Genomic DNA, 22,399 nt, shown 5'->3' on the forward strand with positions numbered 1-22,399 from the left:
AAGCAATGGGGACCTCCTAAGGTAATCAGAGGGAAGCTGAGCTTCTGAGAGACCGGATGAAGGGGCCATCACCTGCTCTCAGGAGATCAAGGGCCTCACCTAGTGTGACCTGGCTTGCCCCTTCCCTCCCCAACAGCTACTAGGGTAGAACTTGCCTATCTGACTGCTACCTGGTTACTAATCAGTCCTTTAAGAGGGATAAACCATTCACTCAATGACCAAAGCATCGAATGATTCCAGAATTTAAGTCCCCTCAAGAGCTTTCCTTAGGAAGTTCCAGGTACACAAGAGGGAAGAATTCCTCCCCCCAAAATGCATCACAAAGGAAGTCTGCTTCTACTGCTGGGGAGAATTCTCATCATCTCACCTCAACCCAGTCTTTAAGAACAAGCAGCTTCTTTTTTTTTTTTTTTTTTTTTTTTTTTTTTTTTTTTTTGTGGTGGGCGGGGGCTACTCTTATTGTGTTGCGCAGGCCTCTCACTGTTGTGGCCTCTCCTGTTGCGGAGCACGGGCTCTGGACACACAGGCTCAGCAGCCACGGCTCACGGACCCAGCCGCTCCGCGGCACGCGGGATCCTCCCGGACAGGGGCACGAACCCGTGTCCCCTGCATCAGTGGGCGGACTCTCAACCACTGGGCCACCAAGGAAGCCCAAGAACAAGCAGCTTCTTGATTGCCCTCTTATAGGGCTCAGCTCGAACTTTAGTGGGGTGAGGACAGTCAACCAGAGGAAGTTCCATGGGAGACAGGGGTCTGTGATTTAGACTGAAGCTTAACAAGAGGAGCTGATAAAGCATCAGTTCCATAGTCCTCCCTCCTTGGCTTGAGCCAGTGAGGAATTCTTGTTTCGTGTATCACAAAACTAGCTCTGCAGATTGGCCCATGACTGGGTCAGAAGCAGATATCTCTGGTGTGGACTCCAGATTCAGACTGCTTGGGTTCCAACGCTCCATCACTTACATGCTGAGAGACAATGGCCAAGTTACTTAACCCGTCAGTTGCTCAGTTTCTACATCTATAAAATGGGCCTCTGAACAATACCTTTCTCTTAGCATGGTTGTAAAGGTTAGATGAGATGATGCATATGAAATTGCTTAGCACATGTTCTGGAACATATTAAGTATTCAATAAATGGTAGCTGTTAGCAGCAGCAGCAGTAGCTGTACTTGCAAAACAGCCGATGAGGGAAAGTGAGCTATAGGGATCGGAGTTTTACTCACTGCCCTGTAACTGGCATGTTGCTTGGAAAACTCCAAGATGCTCCAGTGGTCTTGTCTGCCTTCCAAGAAAATCAAACAACAGGTGCCGGGCTGTCTTAACTTATTCCAGCCCTAAGACAGTCTGGTTTGGTTAAGACCTCCTGGAGCAGGTTTAACATCGACCGGAGCCAGCATTTACACGAAAGCTTCCACCTCAAATGACTGCCTGCCCCACCTGAGTCCCTCTTCCGTGCATATGCCATGCAATCAATGAGTACTAACTGCATGTGCCGATCCCCCGGGGGAGCTGTAACGGCGCAGCTTACTGCTGCCCATCAGAGGGGAAAGTGATGGCTCCGGAGACATGCTGACTGCTTGCTTCCCTGGCCTTGGGGAGGACTGACCCCTGAGCTGCAAGGTGACACATCTGGAGGCACTCTGGCTGGCGGCACACTCAGGATCATCACCTCCACTCACATCCTAGAAACCCAGGAGCCAGGGTGGGCAGGGGAACGGCGAACAGCTAAGCTTTCACTCTGTTTCTGGTGAGGAAGGGCGTGGACGGAGCCTGGGAGAAGAGGATAGGTCACTTCTCGGGTGATCAGAGCTGGGCGCGCATGCCCAGTGGCATGTCTGGTCCTAACCTTGGATTCTGAGATGTCTCTATGTGGGAAATTTCAGTTCTCTGCAGCTTAGGAGGGAGTCTCTAAACACACTTCTTGCCCTACTGGGCACCTGACTCGTGTCCCAGTAGCCTGCTCTAAGGAAGGAAACTGACAGGCTCCCTTGCATCCCCCCCGAAGATCATAAGGGTTGTTACTAATAACAAATGTGTGTTTATACAATGAAAGTCTGCAGGAACTGAACCTGTTTAGGATTAATTACAGGGAGACATACTAGCTATTTTCAAACACTTGAAGAATATGAGAAGAGCCTTTTCTGAGTTTCCCAGAAGCCATTACTGAGGTTTAGTATAAGAAAGAGCTTCCTAACCTTCTAACTACACTGAGACAACTTATCACAGAAACTTAACAGCAAAAGAGCAGTAGGATTTGTCCCAGGGTGCCTGGGACAGGTTTCCATACCAGCTGGGTGAGAGGCTGTCCTGGAAGCCCTGAAGATTTTGGAAGTCCAACTAAAGGAGGTGACTCTTGTGAGGCTGACACCAAGAGGATAGGGGTTTGGGGGTCCTTCCCAGGACTGCTGAAGCTTGTCCATGGAGACCCATTTGCTGCAGCCTCTGAGAAACTCTGAAGACTGAGACATTCTCCTATCAGCATTGGCCACCTGCCCGAATAAACAGGGCAAGAGAATGACCCAGGAGGGCTGGGTACAGAACAGGCTGGGCAAGTGTGGTGGAATAGCTGAAAAGTTTAGAGAAACAGGGAAAGGGGAGACGGGCAGCCAGGACAACCAGCTACAATGCACCAGCTTTACTCCTGGTAGCATCATGACAAGTGCCAGAAAGGAAACATCCAAGATCATTTTGGGTGGCAGAGACAGCTTGGCTTTGTGATGCACCCATAACTTGAGAGATGGAGAGAGAAGAAAAAAACACAAACCTCTTGCAAAAAGTCTTCGAGTCAAAGGACAGGAAATTTCCCAGACTAGCAGGGTATTCTAATCAGAGCCTTCTTATCGGAGTGTCTCCAGTCTAACAAGGAGAAATCCAATCTACCGCGGGCTGAACGCTAAATTAGATCTAATCAGGACCTGCTTTCTAACTGCTCAACAGCGGGTCAAAGCCCAGTGACGGCTACAGTTGCTGTTTCTTTCTGGAAAGTGAGGTGGCCTGAGTTGTGTCAACTCTCGGTCTCGAGAGAAGGGGGGATGCTTTGTCTTTACTCCCAGCTACTCCACTCCCTCTGCTCAAAATGGCGATATTCAACCAGGGTTGCCTTCCCGGTCCATGCAAAGTCCTGTTAACTCCAGTCATCATCTCACGACTGCTGTCGGCTTGGAGCTGGGATACATTTCCTTTTTAATTTTTATTTGATTTATTTATGTATTATTTGCGGTACGCGGGCCTCTCACTGTTGTGGCCTCTCCTGTTGTGGACCACAGGCTCCGGACGCGCAGGCTCAGCGGCCATGGCTCACAGGCCCAGCCGCTCCGCGGCATGTGGGATCTTCCCGGACCAGGGCACGAACCCGCGTCCCCCACATCGGCAGGTGGACTCTCAAAACATGCATTTATGGAATCTTTGCTACATGCCCTGCACTGTGCTAGGCACTTTGATGCATGCTACGTTTCTCCTTAATGCATGCAAGGGCATAGAGCTTTCTGCGGTCAAAACACAGACTGTAAAAGGATATTCACTCCAGCCCAGTGAAACACACCACCTCCAAATCTAACTCTAGGCCATGCTATTGTTACTCTTCTTGGAAGGGATTAATAGCTGCAGTTAACTGGCCTTATAGTGGCAGTTATAACTTACAGTTTCTTTGCTACAAGCAAAGAATACCATCTGTGAACCCCCCAGCTCCCTGCAGAGCCCTGGCATGTCATTCTAACAAAGAGCCACAAAGGCCCACCAAGGGCTGCAACCTTTGAACACTAGTAGGTAGGTACACAGAGACACAGAGAGTGAGATAGACATGGAGACAGAGGTGTGAAGGGCTGAATCGGTGGGACGCAGAGAAAAAGAACAGAATTTTCTTTCTCTTGCTTTCGGCTTCATTGAAACAAACCTGACTATTGCTGTGATGGATGTGCTGCCTGGAAACTAGCTGGGCGTCTCATCTGGACATGATTCACATTCTTATATTGTCTTAGGAGACTCTGTCCAGGGCTGAGTCTTAACAGGACATGGGAAGGGTAGGGAGTAAATGTGAGAAGAAAAGGCTAAAGGAAAAGTCTCACTTCCTTTTTCTTTGGATGTCACCATGTGAGATGCGTTGCCAACCTTCCTCTATTCACCATTGCTCCTGGCCGCCCACCCATCCAGAGCCACAACTTGACTACATTGTGTGCAGGCTCATAGTGGAGCTTCACTTAACTGCCCACGGGAGCAGCGAGGCCCCAGGCCCCTTCCTTCCTGCCTGTGACTTGGAGGTGATTTTACAATGGCACACATACAAATGTGCATGCACACGCACACACATTCATCTGTACTCAGATGCACGCCTCTGGGAACATACATCTTGTGCTATTCAGAGGTCTGGGAGGCTTCTGAGCCACAGGACCACATAGGCTCTACTCCAGCTTCCACACCTATTTTGCTGTGTGACTGAGGGCAAGTCATTTACCTCTCTGAAACTTGGTATCTTCCATTGCTCACAGGATACTCAAGATCAATTCCTAACAGCAATAGGAATCGTGACGGTCCCCGAGCAGACGTGGAGATGCATGCGCGCACGCGTACACACACACACACACACACACACTCACACACTCCCCACACCCATAGTACATGCGTGTAGATACTACGGCTACCTGATCACAAACCAGAGATAATCCTCCCCCAATCATAAAATCTTAAAATACAGGATGAGCTCAATTCCTTTCCTGGCCTCTCCACAGCAGAGTTCATTTACCTTCTTCAAACATTTAAGCTCAAATGACCACAATGAAATAAATGCAAATAAATAATCCCAGAGCTTAAAATTTGAGGCAACAAATCTTCCTTTAAATTAAATAAATGCTTCCCATCTCAGCCATATCTTACCCAGATGGAGTCACACGGATGACTGATCCTGCTCCTCTCTAATTATTTCACTGCCCCACCCCTACCCGTCTTCAAGGTCTCACGTCTAGCGGCAGCTCTGTTTCAGCTTTCGTATTGGAATACGGTGTATGAATATTTTAGTTCCCTAAGTTCCGAGCACACCCCTGCCCCATGCTTCCCTTTGTAAGATTCATTCACCTCTGGCTTAATTTCTAGCCCCCCAAGCCTGAGGTTAGTGATTCATACCTGGGTCAGGCTCCCGAGGTGTATCATCTATAGCTCATTTACATTGACCTTAGCCTTCCTCTGCCAACTCCCTGGCTCTCCTTCCGCCAAGAAGAGGTGATGGAGGTACGGGGTGGACAGCTCAAAAAAAAAAAAATCTTTTTTTCCTTTTAATGAGCATAAAGTCAAAAGAAGAACTCTATAGAGCACGGCTCAAAGTTTGAAGGAAAGAGCCTGCAAATAGTTCCAGAGACACGATTAGTGACAAAGCTCCTACTCACAGCAGCTGTAGGGACACCAGCCCGTCAAACAATCCCTTGGCAATCTCGGTGATCTTGTTCCCATAGAGCACCCTGGAAAAGAGCAGAGAGGACAGTGGTCACCGCGGATGAGAGGCCACTGGAACTCCTTCGAGTAGGAGGCCACCAGCTTGGCCCACTCTGGGGGGCATGTCAGAGCACTGGCCTCCCCAGCCTGCCTCATCTTTGCCTCCCCAGTGAGACAGTGGGCCAGTGCCACTGGGGGCTGCAGGGGCAGGCTGTCCGGGAGGCGAGGAGAAACGGGCTCCATCCTGTTCCACCCCTGGGCAGCCCAGCTCAGTAAATCATCCACGGCAGGAAGACGCCATCCCTTTGTGGTGTCTCCCAGAGCTGCTAACATGACTCGCACCCCAGCGATAAATAAGATGTGTGGGAAGCTGGCCGGCCCTGTGTTTTCTTGTCTTCAATGGGTATTGATCAGGCTGAGCCCAGCCTATATAGAACGTTTCCTTTTAATATCCTGTTGCATCCTAGGAATTCCTGAACTGAGTCCTTTAATCATCCATCTAGACAGGGCTTTGGGTATCTGGGGTCCTATCCAGATGGCTCAGGGACTGCTCTTAGTCAAGGACTGGCTCTTAGGAAAAACCAGGGAGCAAGGAATTGTTATCGCGGTACCAGCAGCTTCTGCACTGCAGCCGTTTTTCCTATCCCCTGAGCTCCAAGAACTAAGGAACTCAGAATTCTTTTACCCTTCTCTCTTCCAGCCTACAGAGTCCCTCACACTGGGTGTCCTATTCAAGGGCTGGTCTCTGGTGATCCTGAGGCTTGGGGAAGAAATGTACTGGGCCTGCCTCCCCCTAAGACACTGCTGGCCTCTCTTTGCTCTTATCCATGGCACAGACGTTGCTATCTCTTGGGTCCAGCCTCCTCCGAGATGGAGGGAACTTAGCTAAGAAGAATTAAAACAAAAAAATTCCCTCTCGAGCTCTGGAGTGCCTTGAATGAACGCAGGATTCGATCCCCACTCGGATTGCAAATCCAGGCTGTGATGTGTCATTGAGGAGGCCAAATATTAGGATGAGGAAACGGTCAACGGGAGCGATAAACCCAACTCCCCATTTTCCAGACGCCACCAGGAGTGAAGAGTGAGCGTCCCGCTCAGCCTGCGGGTGTGTTTCATGAATGTTTCAACAAACTAACGGCTAAATAAAAGTCAGCACAATGGCTCAGGCTTGCATTTGTAATTCATATTATTAACGTCCCACTGCTCACTGTGCCAAATGCAGTCGTGTGTCACTGTCTGTTCGCTGCGGTTAGAACCTGCAGTGTAGCAGAAGCCGGAGGGACAACGGGGCTGCTGGGGGGGAGGGGTTCCTCAAATCATGTGTCCGTATGGGGCGTCTCTAAGCCTCAGTGGGTCAAAACCACTCTCCGGCAGGCTGACGTGGGCTGTGGGTCCACCTCGGGGCACCTGGGTGTAGACCTGTCTGGCTTCATCCCCAGATCGCTCCTTGACTTTCCTTCCCACCTTTCAGATCTGGGCTCAAACACCTCGTCCTTGGGAAGCGTCTCTTGAATATCTTAGTCAACATTTTCTACCACCTGTCACTCTATTTTTATTTCTTCATCCCTTTTCATTATGTCATGTTATATTACTTATACATTTATTTATTTTAAACATGTGCACCGGCCCGCTTGAGGATAGGTTCTGTGTGTGGTGACATCATGTGGCTTGCTCATGGCTGGGTCCCTAGAGTCAAAATCTCAATAGGATCTAACACAACAATTATCTGTTGAAAGAATGAACAGCTCTGGGCTTTCCTGGTGGCACAGTGGTTAAGAACCCGCCTGCCACTGCAGGGGACACGGGTTCGAGCCCTGGTCTGGGAAGATCCCACATGCCGCGGAGCAACTAAGCCTGTGCGCCACAACTACTGAGCCTGTGCTCTAGAGCCCGCGAGCCACAACTACTGAGCCTATGTGACACAACTACTGAAGCCCGTGCGCCTAGAGCCCGTGCTCCGCAACAAGGGAGGCCACCGCAATGAGAAGCCCACGCACCGCAACAGAGAGTAGCCCCCGCTCGCCGCAACTAGAGAAAGCCCACGTGCAGCAGCGAAGACCCAGCGCAGCCAAAAATAAATAAATTACAAAAAAAAGAATGAACAGGTCTGGGGTAAAGGCTTTCCTGCCCTTTACATTGGCCATTCCTGACTTTGGATTGGGTGTGTTGGTATTCAAAGCTCCATGAGGTCAAGGGTCTTGTCTGTCCAGTTCACTGCCACATTCTCAGTGCCTGTAAGGCTACTCAATACACAGTAGGCATCTACTGAATGGCTAAATGCATGCATTGGGGGTGAGAGGCACTTCACTTAAACAATGCCCTGATATATTTCAGAATTGGCTAGTGGCATGTCAATTTCCTGTCTGGCAACCCGATTTTGAATTTCTTTTCCTGCAAGACAGGAAGCGTCTCACTGTCCTCAGGCTGTTCCCAGATCCCAGCAGAGGGACAGCAGACAAGGGGAACAGAAGGGTGGGGACAGGGATAGGATCGCGATGGCAGATGGCCACTCTCCCTTCTCCTCTGTGATCTTCAGCCCAATAAGCAGACACTAATCTCACACACAATCCTGTCTTTGATATCCCAGCCAGATGTTCTACCCCATAAATGAAACTACTTTACTCCGCCAGCAGCAGGCAACAACTGAATCAAGAGACTTCCCTGTCTTCAGCCCCTTCCCAGTGGGATAGGGCCAGGTGGAGGAAGAATGTGTGTCTTGTTACCTGCCCACTTATCCATTAAACAAACCGGTTGCACAGAGAGACAAAGCATGGACAGCTTGCCTCTGAGCATCCTCACTCTTGCCCGGGTGGGCAGGTCACCAAATAATACAAAAAATATCAACTGATACCTTTGCTGTATCTTATACTTTTTATGTTATCTCAGGAGGGCAGCATATCATGGGGACCAAGAGCACGGTTCTGGAGTCAGACTGCTTGGGTCTAAATCCTGCCTCTCTCGCTTGTTACCGTGGACTTTGGATAAGTTACATTTATTTATTCAACACATTTTTTTTGGCACGATAACTACGTGCCAGGTACTGTTTGAGGTGCCAGAGATTCAGCCAGGATCAAAAGAAATAAAAACCTCTGTCTGTGTGGAGCTTAGATCACCCAATTTCTCCAACCATTAGAGACAGAAGAGGATAGATCCTATATTTTACGTCATGGTGAGGGTGAAACTTGCAAGCCTCCTCCAGGTACACAGTAGGTGCTCAATAAGTACTGCCAATGATTGTTGTGACTGTAATCATGAACGTGTGTCAGGCAGGAAAGGTATCATCGTCCCCATTTTGCCTGTGAGGGAAGGCGCACAGAAGACTCAAGTGACAGTCCCTGTGCCACAGGGCGAGTCCCTGGTAGAAATCAGGACAAAGCTCTGTACTTCCCTGCCCCTGAGGGTCTCTGAGCCCCTGGTGGGCATAGCTTTGGTTCCATCCACTAGGCTGCTTTAGGGTTTAAAAACCAAAGAAAAGAAAGGCTTATAGGATGGGGTTAATGCTTTCTCAGGACAATAGCCATGAGGTTGGTCTGGAGAAAAAGGCTTCAAGTCAGAGGAAGAAAATGAGCTCCTTCCTTGACAAGGTCACATGCACGGGTGAAATGGGCACATGGTAATAATCATACATTACGACTCTCTCCCTCCACCTCCCTGGACAGCACTGCCTATAGGCATGTGGGATGGGAGTGCGGTTAGAGGAGAAGATACGTTTGAGTTAGAAGCCAATAACCAGGAAGGCTGCTGGGCACTTAATCAATGAAAAGAATGCATTTGGGCTTGTAGAAGTATTCCCCAAGATCAATTTCCCCTGAAGCAATATTTGTTTCTTTTACCAGGTTGACACAAGTGTGTAAGGGAACATAAAACCTTGATAAACGCCCCCTGAAAACTATGGACGCCCCCCTCGCCCATGCTCCCACCCACACCCTACGCGCTTTGCTCCCCACTTACAGAGATGTGAGCGATTTCAGACCCTGGAAGGCATCTGGAGCGATGTCCGAGATCTGATTCTTGCTGATGTCTCTGAAAAATTAACCAGAGACTCTGAGAACACAGCTCAAGGTGTGCTATGGCCGTTCCTAACGTGTGGACCAAGCATTTCAGGTATGCAAAAGGGTGAGCATGAATTCATCACTTGATCGATTTATTTATTCATAGTGTGCGAGCAGGGGCTTAAGGATCATTCAGTTCAACTGCTGCATGATAAAATGCACTGTATTTGTATCACTCTTCTTGGCTTCCAAAGAATGCTCACTCGTGGCACCTCGACTTTGACATAGGGCCATGCACACGTGAGCCTTCACTTTGCAGGTGGGGAATGGAAGCCAGTGAGAATAGGGTCTCATCGTAGGTCTCACAACCAAGCAATTATAGCATAAACAAAGCAAAAGCTGGCCTTGCCCAAACATAGCCCAAGGTTCCTGTAAGCCTCACTTTCTTGCCTCATGCCTTGGCAAATGCTTATTTTTCTCCCCAGAAGTCCTGAGTCATTTCACCTCCCCAGTGACTTTTCCTTCCTGACCTGAATGGAGGTTTTGAGCAGTGACTTAAGTCTCTGTCTGGTTCAGTGCATCTTCCAGGCCGGGTGATGTAAAGACATCATGAGATTCTCATGGGATGGCCTTGAGATGTGGGCTTGTCGCTGGCAGTCCTCGTGAGACGGGAGTGAGCCCAGGGCGATGATGATCAGGGCTTTGGGATAACGTGAGCGAGAAGGATGCCGTGTGTTAGAAGGCAGCTAACCCAGCCTCGTTGGCGCAGAGGAATCTCCCTGACCCAGAGGCTGCTCACTCTGCAGCACCCCAGGGTCTTCTGAGCACCTGGCTCGCTAACAACACTTTCCTGAGGAGGGAGACTTCTCTTTAGGAGTTATTAGCTCAGGGACAGCCTCGGGGCTCCTGTCCCCGGAAGGGGAGATGCTCCAATTTCCAGCTACAATGAACCTCTCTGGTTCATTTCCTTTTACCAAAATAAATCAACGGGTCTTTGCTTTTGTGGAGAAGAGGGAGAGCTGGGGTCTTGGAGGATCGACAAGGAGGAGGGAAGGGGATACTGAGAAGCAAGAACATCTAAGCAGATTCCTTAGCAATTGCCTCCAGCGAGGCCAGACGCCCCAGCCCCACAGCCTCTTAAGCTCAGTCCTGCTGCCTGTTTCTCTCCTCCTTCTACTATCCTTCAAAAGGGCCGCCCAACAACCTTTGCCTAGTCCTCTGCTCCCTTCCCTCCCTGTTTCCAAGACCTGTGAGTTGAAAGATACTCCACAGGTTAAGGATTCTTAGGCACAGCTGTTGAGCTGATCCCTTTAGCAGGTGAGATCGCCTCTAACAAATCCACAGATTGTGCTCGCAAACTAGTCAGCTTACACTGGCCTTTTCTTCAGAGCTCTGCTTTTGTATAAGGGTCTTAACAAGCAAATGCTCCGGATTATCCTAATCTTGCTTGCCCTCAGCCTGGCTGCCTAGCAAGGCATTTGAGGCAAGCGTGCAGGGTCGGTGCTCGGATCAGACTAGTGAGAAAGCCTAATTTTTAAATTTTTAAAAATTTTATTTTTTCCTGACATTTTTAATGCGATGTCCCTTCAAGGTCCTTGGCCCTCTACCGTGTCAGGGGAGGTTCTGTGACCAGTGGGGAAGCCCTCTGCTTTAGCCTTGTCAGGGCAAATTCATTTCTAGTTCAGAGCTATACTTCTGTATGCACCCGTCTCTAAGGACAAGGTGAGAAGTCTCGTGATTTGGAGACGCTGGGGAGTGGAAACTGGAGAAGTGATAGTTTAGCTGGGAACTGACCCTGGTGGGCACTTCATCTCAGTTCTTCATTCTGCAGGAAGGGAACAGCAGCCACAGGTAAAGGACCTGTAGCCACAAGTGACTGGACACAGCGATTTGGGTACAGAGCTGGCATCTCCAGTCTCCCTTCCATTTCACCGTGATGGGTGCAGAAGGTGGTGGCCCTGGACAGGAAGGTAGACTGGGGAAGGCTTCAGTGCCCACCCATCTCCACGCTCAGGTGGTCCCAGAGCTGACTCCTGGTGTTTGGGTCGCCCTCGATGACCAGTGGTTCTCAAACCTCACTAGGGTGTTTATTAAAATGCACCCACAGAGGGTCTGATTTGGCCCTCTGGAGAACTGGGGTTAGAAATCTGCATACGTAACAAATCTCCAGATGACTCCCAGGCAGGTGGTTTCTGAGTCATACTTTAGACCAGTATTTCAGAATCTGGTCGGTCTCAAAGCTACCCCAGTCCCCTGGGGCTTGATAAACTGGATGGTAGAGAAGTGGCCTTTGCATACAGTTCAGAAGAGAGGTGGTGAATTCCAGTGCCGACGAGGGTCAAGCGGGGATTATAAGCGTGAGACACTAGGAACTGGTGGAACTTGTGGAATATTGCTCTACCTTAGAACGTGGGAGGGAAAGAACTCAACACCTTTGAAGGTTTGGCCTTCAAGTGTCAGTGCTCTCGGTTAACCAGCCTTGTAAGACTGGGGCATCCTCTCTAACGTCTGCTACTCTCCCTGCAGATGGCATCTCTATCTTGGTACTAGTTTTCACCTGGAAGTACCTTTTTTTTCTTTTTGTCATTGGAGATAAGAAGAGGATCCGGTTCACTCATAGCTGAGGGAAAACTCTTTTCTGTGAGATATTAGAGATAAACTGGTCACGTATACCTAGGAGGAGTTCACCCTTAGGGTTTTAAATTCTGTTTTCACCAGGGACCCTACATCTCCAAAGCCCTTGCACTTTGAAGTTCTGTTAGTCAGAAAAAATTTTAAATGGTCTCTCTTCCCTACCGCCATCCCCTTGCGGGGGCGGGAAAGGACATCACAGTAAATATCAATAGCATCAGAAGTGATCAAAAATGAAATTTACTTCCCAGGTCATGACGGAGATCTTATGAATTCTGAATGCACAGATCACGGCAACTCCAATGGGATGGAGAAAGGACGGTAAAACATAGTCACACTCTAAATTACCTGGACTTCACAAAAAATTAGAGCAGTCACTTAAGTCACGTAAGAGATATAGGTTGGGGCAGTGACTGAACTTGTCATTTTTCACTGAAATTACTATCTGGCTGCATAATCAAGCTGGGCTTTAAAAATGAATTTGGGGGGGCGGGCATGTGGAGAGTGAGCTGGAGAAGCAGGGAGACCAGGAGATTAATGGCCCAAGGTTTAAATATTAAGGCCTATATTTATACAGCCCCTCCAGCAGGACTGCTGCCAAAGGGAGGGAAGGAGTATGTGCTTGGAGCTGGCGCATTATGTTGGTTTCTACTTCTGGAACTGTACCAGGAGAAAATCTTGTTTGGATTGGATTTCCAGGGAGATGGGAAGTTGGCTTCCTAAGATCTGAGGGTAAAGCGTACCAATGCCACTGTTTCGCAGGGATGTTTATTTTTAACATAAAAGGAGCAAGCAGACACTTAACCTCTTTAATGCAGGCCCTCCTACTCAAGGGAAACCCATGAATCAGCCTGCGGTGGAAGGGAACAAAACCCAAGTCCATGCATATTTCTACCTGCCCTCTCTCTTTTCTCTGTGTCGGGGGCCAGAGGGAGTAGGCAAGTGCAATGAAAGCAGCATCGTGATTACTGGGCTATAATAAATGATTTCTTAGCCTGGAAAAGGGACAGGAGCCTCCCTCCTAGGCTCTTAATATCTGTGATGGCACTGGCTGGGTCGTTTCTGAATCCTACTAGCCTCCCTTCAGAGCACCCCACCCTGAGTGACTCACAGAGCAGTGCTCAGGGTGGTCACGTGGTGGGGAGGGGTGGTGCTGATGATGTTACCACGATGGCAGGGATGAGGGCCATGAGGCTCAGATGCTGTCAATGGAGTAGGGAAGGTACACTGCAGTGTTGGTGTCAGCAGGTACTGATAGGCTGCAGTGATGGCGTGGTATTGGATATGGTGGTAATGGCCATGCTGGGGATCATCATACGGGCAAGGGAGGTTCCAAGGCTTCTTATCTCACTTAGAAAGATTAGAAAGTCCTTACCATGGTCTAAAGAGCCCATGGGAGCTGGCCCTTATCTACGTCTCCAGCACAATCCCCACCACTTTCTCTTCATTGACTCTGTTCCTCCTCTCTATTCTGCAAACCATCCATGCATATGCTCCTGAGAACTCCTCTAGACTCACTCCCTTCCTTCATTCAGGTCGCTTGCACACGGAGGCCTTCATGGGTCAACCCATCTAGAGACCACCCCTCCATCAATCTCTAGCCCCTCCCCTTCTTTTGTTTTACTTTCTGGTACTGGTCAGTTTCTGACATTTACTTGGTTTTATTTCTGTGCCCTCCCACTCAAATACGCAAGCTCCATCAGAGGAGACTTCGTTTTAGTTCACCTTCTACCCACAGATCCCAGCACAGTTCTTTGTTCCTGGTGGACTTTGGCTAAGAATTTGTTAGATGAATGCGTGTATGGTGGTAGGGATGTTGGTGACGGTGCTGTAGGATGATATAGGGAAACGGCCACATCTCTACTGAAACTCCTACTTGAGGTCCACATCCCCCAAACCAGGGGACAATCAAATGGTGAGATGGGATTGTTTTAGGCTGACACAGCCCCACCTCCCACCCAGATAATTTTACTTCACTCTAGTTGGAGTCGCCCTTAGATCTGAGGTGCCTAAACCCATACACTGCCCCATCTGAGTGCAGCACTCTGGTCTTACCTCCCCGTCTTGGGAGCCATTCCAGGTCTGACACTGCACTCTCCTGAGGATTGTGATGCAGCCTCTCATCTGGGCAGGCTGCCCACTACACATAGTACCCCCCGAACTGAAAACATTTGGGTCCATTTCTCTCCAGGGGAGACTCACATTCGCTTCAGTTTCTTGTACTGGGTGAAGGCTCCAGCAGGGATGGATTTGATGGAGTTCTGTTCCAGGCGTCTGAGAAACAGAGCAGAAAAGAGTCGATTAACCATCCACCCATCAACAAATGGTTGCCGGGGGCCTTGAGGACAGGATGGTCTCTCCCATCACGTGGCATACATTCTTAGATGAGGGAGACTTGGTAAACACCGTCTGAAAGCCAGAGACTGGTGTTCTGGTGTGTGGGGCAGCCAGTTCAGGGTCTGATACCCCTGGGAGAAAGCTAGAAAAGATGACTCCTCCTTGAGGATATTTGGTTCTCGCTTATGATAAGTTGTCTTTGGGAGGCAGCTGTCATCTTCAGAAAATGCTGTAGGAAGTAATCAGAATGCTGAAAAAGTCTAAGGGATAAAGAGAAGGAAGAGTAAAGACAGATGGACAGATAGCAATGCCTATCTGTTCTGGAAGCATGTCACCATTCAGTGAAAACCTCCACCATCCTGCTGCTGGGGTGCAGTACAGGCAGAGACTGCATTTCTGGGCTTTACTTTTTTTTAATGGAGGTATAACTGACATATAACTTTAGTTTCAGGTGTACAACCTAACGATTCAGTATTTGTTTCTGGGTTTTTCAATCGGCTCTTCTAATATGATGAAGAAATAGCCTTCAAGTCTCTAGGCTCCCAGCCTGACATTCATCAGACTGGCTCCCTGATATCCTGAGGGCCCCAGGGGCCCCGAATGGATCACTCCCCTGGGCTGCTGCTACAGTCTGTAGCTTTATGGCCTTACAGACTTTGCTGAATTGCTCTCTCTCTCCTATTACTCTGGAAAGAACAAGAGATGCTGCAGGCCCAGGGCCCAGAGCTCCCTTGGAAGAGAAGGAGCATGGGGAGTGAGCAAGCCTTTTCATTCTTCATTCTTTCATCTATCAAATGACTTCCCGTCACCAAGAACAGGTGTGGTGGGAAACAGGCATGAGTGGAAGGCGGGGCCCTCTATTAGAGGTGATGAATGGTGGCCTGGTCCACATCTCCCGTCTCTCTGAGGTGTGGATCTTTTCATCACCTCCTCATTTGGCATGGACGATCCCCAAACCCTCTTCTGGGAAGACACAAAAAAGTGTGTGTGTGTGTATGGTGTGTGTGTGTGTGTGTGTGTGTGTGTGTGTGTGGTGTGCGTGTGTGTATGGTGTGTGTATGGTGCATGCGTGTGTGTGTGTATGGTGTGTGTGTGTGTGTATGGTGTGTGCGTGTGTGTATGGTGCATGCGTGTGTGTGTGTGTGTATGGTGTGTGCGTGTGTGTGTGTGTGTGTGTGTGTGTGTGTGTGTGCAAGGGGGGGGCTGGGGGGAGCAGAAGGCAGACATGGGAGGATCTGGCTCCCTTGGAGGCTCCGTCTAGAGGACGCACACTTCTGGCTGGGATGAACCCATTCATCTTAAAGAGTAATCCCTGCTGCGGAAGAGGGGAGACAGTTGTATTAATTTGTGCCTCTGCAATCTCATCTTCATTGGGGGAAAGAGAATATTTGTTACTGGAACCACTAATGGAGCAGTTTGCCAGCAATTTTCCCATTTCAAACAACATCTCAGCTGCTAATGTGGAATGGTTTGTCAGGCCTACCCATAACACAGACAAATCACTCTCCAGGCCGAAGGAAGGGGGTGGGGGGGCGGGTGGAGAAAGAGGAAGGTGGGTGAGAGGAGAGAGGGAGCATCAGGACAGATCATTCTTGGCTGCCAGATGAATCGAGTCTACAAATGAGGCTGCCACGGTCTAGTAAGAGAGTCTCTTTGGGGCTGGAGGGGCCAGGGAGTGTGCTCTGTCGAGCACGTGGGCATAGGCTGGCTGGACAGCGGCCTGGTTGGCCCGCGGTGAGCCAAAAAAGCATGCCACAAGGTCGCAGAGGCTGCGGGCTCCTGGATATAGCCACCCACAGAGGCAGCAGACCCGGGCAGGCTGCCTTGACTGAGAAGTTCCAAGGACATTCTCATTTTCCAGCTGAGCAGAGTTCAGGGATTTCTCAGCCAAGGCAGCAGCTCTGTGAACCTCTGGGGCTGCCAGTCGGGTGGCAAATGCTCTCCAGGAATCCTGGGGTTCACCTTCCATTTTGGCAGGGGGATTGCGGCTGGAGGATGCCTCTGGAGAGAACAACTGTCTGTAACGATGGCAATCCCCTCAGTTTCTGCAAGAGGATCCACTGCTCCCAGCTGCAGGCCAAGAGCCCAGGCGAGTCAGGTCAGCTAGCTGACCGTGCAGTTCATAATGAATAACGTCCACTTTAGTAATGGGTGCAAGAGCTAAGGGAAGGATGAAACAGTGAGTAGGATGTGATACCTATCCCCAAGGAGTTTAATAATAACCTGGCGATAGAGACCAGCCCTAGACGGTCCATCGCAGAACCAGAATTTATTGCTAACATAACAAGAAGAGTTGTCCTTTATGGAATCGAGTTGGTTTAGGTCTATTATCTCTGTGAATCCTTACACTTCTGAGGCAAGCTGTGTTGGCCCTAGTTTGTGGACGAGGAAAATAAAACCTACATGGATCAAAGAGCCTATCCGAAGTGCCAGAGCTAATAAGTGGCAGAACTGGCATCTTTCTCTTTCCGTCCGTTGGATGCACTGCCTCCTCTATTTTTTGAAAACAGAGAAAGTGAAGTCCATATACTAAAACAGCTTTCCCAAAGTCCCAGAAAAGTTTAAGGGGTGAAGACCCCAGTACTCATTCTGAGACATCATGCAGTCTCTGCAGAAGTAGGTATGTTGTAAAAAGGCTGTAGGAGTTGAGGGAAGATGGCATATAGATGCATGTGTGTGTATACACACACACACACACACACACACACACACACACACACATAACAATATATGTATAAAATATGCAAATAGAGTGCAAAGGTGTGGCTTTGAACAAAGAACAAAGAATTCCCATCTTAGCCTGTTAACCCTGGCAGGGACGTTGCTGTGTATCCTGTACGCTCTACCCTTGCACACTCCGGGGATGGTCTTTATTTCTGCAGTCTCTCTGCCTCTTATGCTGCTGTGGGTACCCGCTGGACGTGCAACCCCTTACAGGGTGCCAAGGCCAGGACATGATGTGGATTAGCCTTGCCCCAGGGGGCATTAGAGCTTGTCAGTGTACTTCAGATGTAAAGTTAAGGCAAGGGTGAGGATAATAACAGTAAGAGCTACTATGTATCAGCTTGGATTTGTAAGTCAGGCATCAGACTAAGAGCTTTGCACCGTACATCTAACTTAGTATTGACACCTCTCTGAGGCAGACCCTGTTTGTTATCACTACTCCCACTTTAAACATGAGAACACCGAGGCTCAGAGATGTTAAGTCACTTGTCCATGTTCACAAAGCCAGGAAGAGCTACAGCCGGGACTCAAACTCAAGTTCATCCAATTGGAAAGCCAGCACTCTCAGTCACTGAGCTTGGCTGAATACCGTTTGCTGCTGAGGCACATCTATTCCTTTAGTCATTGCCCACGTATCCTCAGAAAAACTGCCCCTCGATCAAGGAAGGAAGTCTGGGGTGTGTGTGCACACGCACGTGTGTGGGCACACACACAGGCTCTACACAGCAGCAGCCTCTGGTGGGTTTTACACGGCTTGGAACAAGCATGCAAAGATCCATACTCCCAGTGACAAAAATTCAGTGTGAAGGACAAAAAACAGCTTTAGCATCAGCAAAAACTGTCACATTTAGGGATGTGTCTGAAGCCAGCGGCTGTCTTTGGTCTCTCTTAACTGGCACATGTGTCTTTCTTTGGCAAACATTCTTCAGGCTGCAAACTGATTTAATAGAACTAGCATAAAAACAAACATACAAATCAAACATCTGAGCGTCTTCCGGCACTGGCAGAAACAATGCGAACATCTGATGGGGATTTCAGCCATTTGCGTTCTGCATCGATTTGCTCTAGTTCCTCAGTGCTTCCTTAATGATCTGTCATTCGCAAACACGCGACTGAACACAATATATTTCTAGCAATACATAAGTCAACGTGATGCCAGAGGGACTGGCAGGGGCATAGCTAGTGCAGGGCCATGGCAGCAAGTCACCTGATAAAGCATTTCTGGAGCTGGATTCAAATATTGGTTGCAATAATGGTGGACATCTACCATTTATTGAGGGCTTTTTATATATCAGACACTGTGCTCTTCACACACTGGCTCATTTTATTCCTTCAACAATACTACAAAGCAAATAGTATCACTAATATAATAACAACAGAGATGAGGCATGTGGGCATATGTGACATGAGTCATTCCTAACCAGCTTTGCAGAGCACCTGGCATTGCCTACAGAAAACAGAGGTGCGGACACACAGCCAGATTTGCTCTTCTTATTATATGCATATTCTCAGATGCCTCCAACAGAGAAATCTTTGTCATCAACTTAGAAAAAAATGAGAACTTGAGACTAAAGCATTCTATCATGTCCCATATGTGACACGTGCATAAGCTTTATCCTTTTAGATTCCACTTAGGAGCTTTCAAACATAGTGCTAACTTTCTATACAATTATGTTGTATTATTTAATCTTCATGGAGAATCTCTAGTAGGGACGATGAGCCCCATTTTGCAAAGATGGGAACTAAGTGAAACATGAGATGTTAAGAAAGGTACCCAAAGAGGCAGAACTGGGATCCAAACCCAGGACTATCTATCACAAGGCTCTGTTCTTAATTATTCTGCTGCCTGATCAGCTTCACCTTTACCCCACCTGCTCCCATCCCACCCCATCCCCCCTCCTTCCACATGGCAGCCCCCAGAAACTGGGTGTCCTCAGAAGAAGATGTGGTACGTATATACAATGGAATATTACTCAGCCATAAAAAAGAACAAAATAATGCCATTTGCAGCAACGTGGCTGCAACTAGAGATTATCACACTAAGTGAAATAAGTCAGAAAGAGAAAGACAAATACCATATGATAGCACTTACATGTGGAATCTAAAATATGGCAGAAATGAACCTATCTACGGGACAGAAACAGACTCACAGACATACAGAACGGACTTGTGGTTGCCAAGGGAGAGGTGGGGGAGGGAGAGGGACGGACTGGGAGTTTGGGGTTGGCAGATGCAAACTATTGTATGTAGGATGGATAAACAACAAGGTCCTACTGTATAGCACAGGGAACTATATTCAATATCCTGGGATAAACCATAATGGAAAAGAATATAAAAAAAGAAGGTATATATGTGTAAAACGGAGTCACTTTGCTGTACAGCAGAAATTACACAACATTGTAAATCAACTATACTTCAATAAAATTAAAAAAAGGAAAAGAATCCCGGATGTTGATGATTTCCAGAGCCCTCCAGCCCTTTTGCTCTGCTGGCTGCTTTTTTTTTTTTTAACTTTTCTCTCTTTTTAAAAATGTCCCTGGTGACCAGTATCATGGGGGCATATTTGCTTTGTTTAGCAGATAAACCATTGTTTATCTCCCCACCCCAGATAAACAATGGGGTTGAGGTGAGGCTAGGTGGAAAATGGGGCTACCTTTTCCCCTAGATGCTTTTGATTTATGATTTGACGTTTAAGTCCATCCACAACCTTTCTGTGGCAACTAAATTTACCTGTTATAGCCAAGGGCATGAGACTCGGGATGACACTAAGTGGAGTATAGAGCAAAAATGGAAGAAGATGGGACAGAGATGAACATGAGATTCTAGGTACAGATGGCCCCTCTCGAGCCCTGAGGCCAGGAGGGCGGAACGAAGACCACAGAACAGAAGAACGTGTGGGCCTCTGGCTCTTCCCAGAATCTAACCTTGCTGGAGGCTGGAGCGGGTTCAGAGAAATGACAGGGAGCAGCAAGAACAGTGCTGTTGGTGGGAGCTCAGTTTTGAGGAAAATCTGCAATGAACTGTCTCACTGTGGGTTCTCTGGAAGAAAGCTGTTTTTAGAGGAACTGGCTCTGCTATTCAGGGAGACCAGTGCACACTTCTCTGAGCTGCTTTGTCTTTGAAAAAAATCTGAAAGAGTCTGCCAGATTGCTTTGCATGAGAGATAGACCTTCCTTCCCCTGAATGTTGGGGAGTGCAGAACCCCTCCCAAGGTTGAAGAGCATCTCTACCAGCTAAGGATTGCACATATAGGGAACAGAGAACCAGACGTGGCGCAAAGCGACGCTAAAGAGCAGGAGAAATCTGGGTTATATAGGTGGCTATGGACATGAGGTGGAATTCTTGATGGTAAAAAGAGAAGTCATGTTCAAATGTCTTTGGGATGATAAATCAGACACTTCCTGTGCATCTTGGGGTGCATGCTACAGTTTCTACTCTCTGCTCCCTCTTTCTCATCTTTCAACCTCCCCCACCTGCTGGTCTTCTCTCATTGATAAGAGGATGAATTTTAACTGCTCAAAAGACTTTTAGGGGCTTCCCTGGTGGCGCAGTGGTTAAGGGTTCGCCTGCCGATGCAGGGGACACGGGTTCGTGCCCCGGTCCGAGAAGATCCCACATGCCGCGGAGCGGCTGGGCCCGTGAGCCATGGCCACTGAGCCTGCGTGTCCGGAGCCTGTGCTCCGCAACGGGAGAGGCCACAGCAGTGAGGGGCCCGCGTACCGCAAAAAAAAAAAAAAAAAAAAAAAAAGACTTTTAGGCCAACACACAGATCCCCAGGCACGAGCTTCGTTGCCTTAAGGAACAAACAGGTTTCCTCTGCAAAGGTCTGTCTTACATGTCACCTCTCCCAGTATCTAACCAGAGAATCTTGCCTCATCTGCTTTAATGCCTCAGCTTTATTTCATCACAGAGGAGAATGAGGCAAGCACAGCAAGAGAAGTTCTAGGCAATCTGTCTGGTGGGTCGTGTGTGCCTGGTCAGCAGGGGCAGCCTTATTTCCATGTCTCCATACATTTGCATGAAGATGTGCTATTGCCAGCCTCAATTCACAAAGCAAGTGTCTAGCCTAATTCTTGAACCTGTTCTCTCAACCATAATCTTCAAAGAACTGACGGAGCTTTATGGAGGGATCTTACGCAGGTAGCTTCAGCTCCCGTGATGTGGTCTCCAACCTTTCTCACCATGCCTAATACAAAAGTGGTGGTAGTAGTAGCCGCAGTTGTAGTAAAATAATACCAATCGCTGCTAACATAGTATGTCCTATGTGCCAGACCCAATACTAAGCATCTGATAGCATATATTCATTTCACTTTCACACAAACCATTAAGACGGTACCACTAGCCTCTGAATTTTTCAGTTGAGTAAACCAAGACTCAGAAATGTTATTTGCCAATGGCTAAAAGGCAGGGCAGAGCTAAAACGTGGGTCTGCCTGAATTCACGGTCTACACTCGTAAGACCGTGCTTGTTGTTTGTGGCTGCTTATTTTTAGAAGTACTCTAGCTAGGTTGGCCATTCCCAGACTTCTAGATTTCATAGGCTAGGTGGTTACAGACCTCTTATTTTGTCGATTAAGGCAATCTCTGTGTGTCCGTTATACATAACATTTATATATAGACTTATATTTATAATTATATAATAATAATGACACATGATTAAACATATATTTATATTACACACACATACTCATCCTTCAGTGGCCATCATTTTATAAAATGAAGAGTATTTTTAACAACGATAACAGAGTAAGGAAGTCTAGAAATTTAAAATAAAGGAACTTCTTGAAATGGAATATTTTTGCTCAATGCAAAAATATCACATTGTTCTTGTTATTCTTTTTTTTTTTTTTTTTTTGCATCTTTTCAAGTGCAGGCAAGAATTGGATTTAACTAAGCAAGAATGATAGAGGGAGAGAGACAAGGGAGCTAATACTTGCAAGGAAGTGATTCCACTGGTAGGTACGCGGGCCCCTCACTGCTGTGGCCTCTCCCGTTGCGGAGCGCAGGCTCCGGACGCGCAGGCTCAGCGGCCATGGCTCACGGGCCCAGCCGCTCCGCGGCACGTGGGATCTTCCCGGACCGGGGCACGAACCCGCGTCCCCTGCATCGGCAGGCGGACTCTCAACCACTGCACCACCAGGGAAGCCCTGTTCTTGTTATTCTTACTTGACCTCATTTAAGGAAAAACTCAGTAATAATCAGACAGCCTTTCAGAAATAACTAGCCTAGCTTGTCAACGTTCCTTTTAAAATTCAATGTCCAGGTGTGAGCCTAATGGCCCAGGTATGGTCTGGCCTC

At 48.2% G+C, this 22,399-nt stretch overlaps 1 protein-coding gene across 1 annotated transcript in view; it reads right to left on the reverse strand.

Annotated features, from left to right (window-relative positions):
• The window catches only part of SLIT3 (slit guidance ligand 3), a 627,706-nt gene that overhangs the window by 112,673 nt on the left and 492,634 nt on the right, over positions 1 to 22,399 (reverse strand). Inside the window, exons 10-12 of the mRNA XM_007447825.1 lie at positions 14,244 to 14,315; positions 9,370 to 9,441; positions 5,373 to 5,444 (exon numbers count right to left, since the gene is read on the reverse strand). Coding sequence (XP_007447887.1) covers positions 5,373 to 5,444; positions 9,370 to 9,441; positions 14,244 to 14,315 — 216 coding nt within the window. The remainder of the gene's footprint in view (positions 1 to 5,372; positions 5,445 to 9,369; positions 9,442 to 14,243; positions 14,316 to 22,399) is intronic.

This window comes from Lipotes vexillifer, unplaced genomic scaffold, assembly GCF_000442215.2.
Source record: "Lipotes vexillifer unplaced genomic scaffold, Lipotes_vexillifer_v1.1 scaffold370, whole genome shotgun sequence".
NCBI lineage: Eukaryota > Metazoa > Chordata > Mammalia > Artiodactyla > Lipotidae > Lipotes > Lipotes vexillifer.